The sequence below is a fragment of the Pristiophorus japonicus genome, chromosome 23 (genome assembly GCF_044704955.1).
Source record: "Pristiophorus japonicus isolate sPriJap1 chromosome 23, sPriJap1.hap1, whole genome shotgun sequence".
Classification (NCBI taxonomy): domain Eukaryota; kingdom Metazoa; phylum Chordata; class Chondrichthyes; family Pristiophoridae; genus Pristiophorus; species Pristiophorus japonicus.
Genome location: NC_091999.1, coordinates 8,121,384 through 8,129,248, shown reverse-complemented (window position 1 = coordinate 8,129,248; position 7,865 = coordinate 8,121,384). Strand labels below are relative to the sequence as shown.

The 7,865-nt window shown below is 58.7% G+C and overlaps 1 protein-coding gene across 1 annotated transcript in view; it reads left to right on the top strand.

The window, feature by feature from the left end:
• The window catches only part of LOC139235295 (bcl-2-like protein 2), a 9,444-nt gene extending 4,670 nt beyond the window's left edge, over positions 1-4,774 (top strand). The window contains exon 3 of the mRNA XM_070866439.1: positions 4,675-4,774. Coding sequence (XP_070722540.1) covers positions 4,675-4,695 — 21 coding nt within the window. The 3' untranslated portion in view covers positions 4,696-4,774. The remainder of the gene's footprint in view (positions 1-4,674) is intronic.
• The last annotated feature ends 3,091 nt before the right edge of the window (positions 4,775-7,865 follow it).

Sequence of the window (7,865 nt, the reverse complement as noted above, 5' to 3'; positions counted from 1 at the left end):
TGCAGGCTCGAAGGGCCGAATGGCCTCCTCCTGCACCTATTTTCTATGTTTTCTCTCCCACCTCCTCTTTGCCGTCTTTTTGAACATAACTTAAGAACATCAGAAATAGGAGCAGGAGTCGGCCATTCGGCCCCTCGAGCCTGCTCCGCCATTTAATACGACCATGGCTGATCCGATCATGGACTCAGCTCCACTTCCCCGCCCGCTCCCCATAACCCTTCACTCCCTTATCGCTCAAAAATCTGTCTATCCCCACCTTAAATATATTCAATGACCCAGCCTCCACAGCTCTCTGGGGCAGAGAATTCCACAGATTTACAACCCTCTGAGAGAAGAAATTCCTCCTCATCTCAGTTTTAAATGGGCGGCCCCTTATTCTAAGACCATGCCCCCTAGTTCTAGTCTCCCCCATCAGTGGAAACATCCTCTCTGCATCCACCTTGTCGAGCCCCCTCATAATCTGATACGTTTCGATAAGATCACCTCTCATTCTTCTGAACTCCAATGAGTAGAGGCCCAACCTCCTCAACCTTTCCTCATAAGTCAACCCCCTCATCCCCGGAATCAACCGAGTGAACCTTCTCTGAACTGCCTCCAATGTAAGTATATCCTTTCGTAAATACGGAGACCAAAACTGCACGCAGTACTCCAGGTGTGGCCTCACCAATACCCTGTATAACTGGAGCAAGACTTCCCTGCTTTTATACTCCATCCCCTTTGCAATAAAGGCCAAGATACCATTGGCCTTCCTGATCTCTTGCTGTACCTGCAGACTAACCTTTTGTGTTTCATGCACAAGTACCCATGGTATCTTGGCCTTTATTGCAAAGGGGATGGAGTATAAAAGCAGGGAAGTCCTGCTACAGTTATAACGCCCTTATTTAAAAAAGGAGGCAGACAGAAAGCAGGAAACTATAGACCAGTTAGCCTAACATCTGTGGGTGGGAAAATGTTGGAGTCCATTATTAAAGAAGCAGTAGCAGGACATTTGGAAAAGCAAAATTCAGTCAGGCAGAGTCAGCATGGATTTATGAAAGGGAAGTCATGTTTGACAAATTTGCTGGAATTCTTTGAGGATGTAACGAACAGGGTGGATAAAGGGGGAACCTGTGGATGTGATGTATTTAGACTTCCAGAAGGCATTTGACAAGGTGCCACATAAAAGGTTACTGCACAAGATAAAGGTTCACGGGGTTGGGGGTAATATATTAGCATGGATAGAGGATTGGCTAACTCACAGAAAACAGAGAGTCGGGATAAATGGGTCATTCTCGGGTTGGCAACCAGTAACTAGTGGGGTGCCGCAGGGATCAGTGCTGGGTCCCCAACTATTTACAATCTATATTAACGACTTGGAAGAAGGGACTGAGTGTAACGTAGCCAAGTTTGCTGACGATACAAAGATGGGAGGAAAAGCAATGTGTGAGGAGGACACAAAAAATCTGCAAAAGGACACAGACAGGCTCAGTGAGTGGGCAAAAATTTGGCAGATGGAGTATAATGTGGGAAAGTGTGAGGTCATGCACTTTGGCAGAAAAAAAATCACAGAATAAGTTATTATTTAAATGGAGAAAGATTGCAAAGTGCCGCAGTACAGCGGGACCTGGGGGTCCTTGTGCATCAAACACAAAAGATTAGTCTGCAGGTACAGCAAGTGATCAGGAAGGCCAATGGTATCTTGGCCTTTATTGCAAAGGGGATGGAGTATAAAAGCAGGGAAGTCTTGCTCCAGTTATACAGGGGATTGGTGAGGCCACACCTGGAGTACTGCGTGCAGTTTTGGTCTCCGTATTTAAGGAAGGATATACTTGCTTTGGAGGCAGTTCAGAGAAGGTTCACTCGGTTGATTCCGGAGATGAGGGGGTTGTCTTATGAGGAAAGGTTGAGGAGGTTGGGCCTCTACTCATTGGAGTTCAGAAGAATGAGAGGTGATCTTATTGAAACGTATAAGATTATGAGGGGGCTCGACAAGGTGGATGCAGAGAGGATGTTCCCACTGATGGGGGAGACTAGAACTAGGGGGCATGGTCTCAGAATAAGGGGCCGCCCATTTAAAACTGAGATGAGGAGGAATTTCTTCTCTCAGAGGGTTGTAAATCTGTGGAATTCTCTGCCCCAGAGAGCTGTGGAGGCTGGGTCATTGAATATATTTAAGGTGGAGATAGACAGATTTTTGAGCGATAAGGGAGTGAAGGGTTATGGGGAGCGGGCGGGAAGTGGAGCTGAGTCCATGATCGGATCAGCCGCGATCGTATTGAAGAAGGTGGTGGTGAGCCGCTTCTTGAACCGCTGCAGTCCGTGTGGTTGAAGGTGCTCCCACAGTGCTGTTAGGAGGGAGTTCCAGGATTGTGACCCAGCGACGATGAAGGAACGGCCGATATATTTCCCAAGTCGAGGGATGGTGTGTGACTGGGAGGGGAACGTGGAGGGGGTGGTGTTCCCATGGACCTGCTGCCCTTGTCCCTCTAGGTGGTAGAGGCCGCGGGTTTGGAGGTGCTGCCGAAGAAGCCTTGGCGAGTTGCCGCGGTGCATCTTGTAGACGGTGCACACTGCAGCCAGGGGGCGCCGGTGGTGGAGGGAGTGAGTGTTGGAGGTGGTGGAGGGAGTGAGTGTTGAAGGTGGTGGAGGAGTGAGTGTTGAAGGTGGTGGAGGGAGTGAGTGTTGTAGGTGGTGGAGGGAGTGAGTGTTGTAGGTGGTGGAGGGAGTGAGTTGTAGGTGGTGGAGGGAGTGAGTGTTGTAGGTGGTGGAGGGAGTGAGTGTTGTAGGTGGTGGAGGGAGTGAGTGTTGAAGGTGGTGGAGGGAGTGAGTGTTGTAGGTGGTGGAGGGAGTGAGTGTTGAAGGTGGTGGAGGGAGTGAGTGTTGTAGGTGGTGGAGGGAGTGAGTGTTGTAGGTGGTGGAGGGAGTGAGTGTTGAAGGTGGTGGAGGGAGTGAGTGTTGTAGGTGGGTGGAGGGAGTGAGCGTTGAGGGTGGTGGAGGAAGTGAGTGTTGAGGGTGGTGGAGGGAGTGAGTGTTGAGGGTGGTGGAGGGAGTGAGTGTTGTAGGTGGTGGAGGGAGTGAGTGTTGAAGGTGGTGGAGGGAGTGAGTGTGTAGGTGGTGGAGGGAGTGAGCGTTGAGGGTGGTGGAGGGAGTGAGTGTTGAGGGTGGTGGAGGGAGTGAGTGTTGAGGGTGGTGGAGGAAGTGAGTGTTGAGGGTGGTGGAGGAAGTGAGTGTTGTAGGTGGTGGAGGGAGTGAGTGTTGAAGGTGGTGGAGGGAGTGAGTGTTGAAGGTGGTGGAGGGAGTGAGTGTTGGAGGTGGTGGAGGGAGTGAGTGTTGGAGGTGGTGGGAGGGAGTGAGTGTTGGAGGTGGTGGAGGGAGTGAGTGTTGTAGGTGGTGGAGGGAGTGAGTGTTGGAGGTGGTGGAGGGAGTGAGTGTTGGAGGTGGTGGAGGGAGTGAGTGTTGTAGGTGGTGGAGGGAGTGAGTGTTGTAGGTGGTGGAGGGAGTGAGTGTTGAAGGTGTGGAGGGAGTGAGTGTTGAGGTGGTGGAGGGAGTGTGTGTGTAGGTGGTGGAGGGAGTGGTGTTGTAGGTGGTGGAGGAGTGAGTGTTGTAGGTGGTGGGTCGCGTGTCGATTTCTGCGATCCTCTTCTGAAAGTTGCTGTTGTGTGAGCCGTGACTCAGTGGGCAGTACTCTGGCCTCGGAGTCGAGGGTCGTGGGTCCAAGTCCCACTCCACGAACTTGAGCACAAAAATCTCGGCTGACACTCCCAGTGCAGTACTGAGGGAGTGCCGCACTGTCGGAGGGGCGGTCCTGAGGGAGCGCCGCACTGTCGGAGGGGCAGTAGTGAGGGCGTACCGCACTGTCGGAGGGGCAGTACTGAGGGAGCCCCGCACTGTCGGAGGGGCAGTACTGAGGGAGTGCCGCACTGTCGGAGGGGCAGTACTGAGGGAGTGCCGCACTGTCGGAGGGGCAGTACTGAGGGAGCGCCGCACTGTCGGAGGGGCAGTACTGAGGGAGCGCCGCACTGTCGGAGGGGCAGTACTGAGGGAGCGCCGCACTGTCGGAGGGGCAGTAGTGAGGGAGCGCCGCACTGTCGGAGGGGCAGTACTGAGGGTGTGCCGCACTGTCGGAGGGGCAGTACTGAGGGAGCGCTGCACTGTGGGAGGAGCAGTACTGAGGGAGCGCCGCACTGTCGGAGGGGCAGTACTGAGGAGTGCCGCACTGTCGGAGGGCAGCACTGAGGGAGTGCCGCACTGTGGAGGGGCGGTACTGAGGGAGCGCCGCACTGTCGGAGGGGCAGTACTGAGGGAGCGCCGCACTGTCGGAGGGGCAGTACTGAGGGAGCGCCGCACTGTCGGAGGGGCAGTACTGAGGGAGCCCCGCACTGTCGGAGGGGCAGTACTGAGGGAGCCCCGCACTGTCGGAGGGGCTACTGAGGGAGCCCGCACTGTCGGAGGGGCAGTACTGAGGTCATTATCACATTGCTGTGTGTGGGATCTTGCTGTGCGCAAATTGTCTGCCGTGTTTCCCACAATGCAACAGTGAGCACACTCCACAAAGTACTTCATTGGCTGTAAAAGCGCTTTGAGCCGTTGGGTGGTCGTGAGAGGCGCTATATGAAGGCAAGTCTTTATGAGGTTGCCCTGGCTTTGAGTCGTTGCCGAGTGTTGACGTATATTTTCTCCTGGCCCCCTCCCCAGGGGAAGTTCGTCTTGCTGTAGGGATGGTGCAGCAGCTGAGTCCCGGAAGATGAGGAGGGTTACTGGTCCTCGATGAAGACGGTGGTCACGGGAGCGATGGCGGTCGGAGCCTTCCTGACGCTGGGAGCATTCTTCGCCAGCAAGTAGTCGACAGAAGGGAGCGATGTCGGACACCGGGCGAGGGGAGAGGGACCATGTGGGGACAGGCGGAGGGGGAGAGGGACCATGTCGGACACCGGGGGCGAGGGGAGAGGGACCATGTCGGACATCGGGGGCGAGGGGGAGAGGGACCATGTCGGACACCGGGGGCGAGGGGGAGAGGGACCATGTCGGACACCGGCTCCTCCAGCCCAGGGACCTTGGGCAGCTCGATAACTCTCCGTCCTCAACACGCGCCCAGCGGAGGCCATGAGTGAGGAGCCATGAGTGAGGAGCACCCTTCCATTTCCCCCTCCTCCCTCCCTCCCCCCCGCACCTCCCTCCCTCCCCCGCACCTCCCCTCCCTCCCTCCCTCCTCCCTCCTCTCCCCCGCACCTCCCTCCCCCGCACCTCCCCTCCCTCCCTCCCTCCCTCCTCCCTCCTCTCCCCCGCACCTCCCTCCCCCGCACCTCCCTCCCTCCCTCCCTCCTCCCTCCTCTCCCCCGCACCTCCCTCCCCCGCACCTCCCCTCCCTCCTCTCCCCCTGCACCTCCTCCCCCGCACCTCCCCTCTCTCCCTCCCTCCCTCTCCCTCCCCTCCCTCCCTCCCCTCCCCCGCACCTCCCCTCCCTCCCTCCCTCCTCCCTCCCCCCTCCCCCCCCCCCCGTCCCCTCTCTCCCTCCCTCCTCTCCCTCCACTCTCTCCCTCCCTCCTCCCTCCCCCCGTCCCCTCCCTCCTGCCTCCCCTCCCCTCCCCTCTCTCCTCCTCTCCCCCTGCACCTCCCTCCCCCGCACCTCCCCTCTCTCCCTCCCTCCCCTCCCTCCCTCCCCTCCCCCTCCTCTCCCTCCCTCCCCTCCCCCGCACCTCCCCTCTCTCCCTCCCTCCTCTCCTTCCCCTCCCCCTCCCCTCCCTCCCTCCCCTCCCCTCCCCGCACCTCCCTCCCTCCCCTCTCTCCCTCCCTCCTTCCTCTCTCCTTCCTCCCTCCCCCCCGTCCCCTCTCTCCCTCCCTCCTCTCCCTCCACTCTCTCCCTCCCTCCTCCCTCCCCCCGTCCCCTCCCCCTCCCTCCTCCCTCCTCCCCTCCCGCCTCCCCTCCCCTCTCTCCTCCCTCCCCCCGCACCGCCCTCCCTCCCCCCGCACCTCCCTCCCTCCCCCCCGCACCACCTCCCTCCCTCCCTCCCCTCCCCCTGCACCTCCCTCCCTCCCCTCCCCCCGCACCTCCCTCCCTTCCCCTCCCCAATCTCCCTCTCTTCCTCCCAGCTTCCCTGCCCCCTCCCCCCGTCTCTCTCGCTCGCTCAGCACTGGACGATGACCACAACAGCCCACGCAATGGACACCCGCTGGGTGTGAGGAAGTTGGCAGGATGTAGGGAGTGGACTAAGCGACATGTCTTTAAACACCCGGCCCCCCCCCCCCCTCACTACGCTGGACCGCAGATGGCAGACAGCTCCCTGCCTGTTCCGGCTCCTGAACTCGACTCAACGTAGCACAAACCCCCCACCCCCCCGCCGATGCTTCTGGAAACATCCGAGGGGAGAGGGGCCGATGAAAACCTAGGATCCCCAGCGCCCTGACCCTCGTCCCTCGGGGAGGAGTGACCCAATTGATCCGTCACTTATATAATATATAGTCCGTTTATAGCGTCCGTTTCTTAATGTGTTCATGGAACGGGACAGTGCCCCACCCCCTGGGTTAATGGAACGGGTCACACACCCCCTCCTGGGTTAATGGAACGGGTCACACACCCCCTCCCGGGTTAATGGAACGGGTGAGACCCCCCCTCCTGGGTTAATGGAACGGGTCACACACCCCCTCCCGGGTTAATGGAACGGGTGAGACCCCCCCTCCTGGGTTAATGGAACGGGTCACACACCCCCTCCCGGGTTAATGGAACGGGTCACACCCCCTCTCCTGGGTTAATGGAACGGGTCACACACCCCCTCCCGGGTTAATGGAACGGGTCACACACCCCCTCCCGGGTTAATGGAACGGGTCACACACCCCCTCCCGGGTTAATGGAACGGGTCACACCCCCCCTCCCGGGTTAATGGAACGGGTCACACACCCCCTCCCGGGTTAATGGAACAGGTCACACCCCCCCTCCTGGGTTAATGGAACGGGTCACACACCCCCTCCCGGGTTAATGGAACGGGTCACACCCCCTCTCCTGGGTTAATGGAACGGGTCACACACCCCTCCCGGGTTAATGGAACGGGTCACACCCCCTCCCGGGTTAATGGAACGGGTCACACACCCCCTCCCGGGTTAATGGAACGGGTCACACACCCCCTCCCGGGTTAATGGAACGGGTCACACCCCCCTCCCGGGTTAATGGAACGGGTCACACCCCCCCCCCCCCCCCCCCCCCCCGGGCATGGGGCACCGTATTCCGAGTTTTATTTTAAATTGCCGAACCGACCCCCAAATACTTTGCCCCGGGGTGTTTTTTATGGGTGGAACTTTGCCCCGCGACACTTGCTGGGTTCACGACCCCCTTTCCCCCCCCCCCCCCCCCCACACACACAGTGGTTCACGACCCCTACAGCTTCCGGGGTCACGCACTTTCACCTCACGTCCGTAAACGGTGTGGGGGGTGGGACTGAAGAGATGCCTGGCTGCGTTTGCCGATAATTATCTTTCGATCCCCGTTTTCCCCCAACGCCTTAATTATTTCCCTGGTTAAGGTCCCATTAACGAGACTGCGCCCTGAGAAATCAGCAGTTTCTGTCTCTCTCACTCGGCCTCGCTCTCTGGATCCAGGCCCCCCCTCCCCTCCCCCCACTCATTCCCCCAACCCGACCCCTCGCAACAATGCGAGCATCTCCGCAGTCACACACACGCGTCCAATCGTTTTTTTTTTAGCGGCAGTGTTCCGATCGCGCTCGCCCTTCTCCCGATCACCCCGCCTTGGTTTCGGGGAAGCTGGGTGGCTCCCTTCACGCTCCTGCCCGGGTCCCGAGGCGAGCGAGCTCGGCAGCGATGGGCCTCTGCTGTTCCTGGAGCGCGTGCGGAGTCCACGGGGGTAGAGCGAGTGACAGGACGGCGGAAGGCAGGGG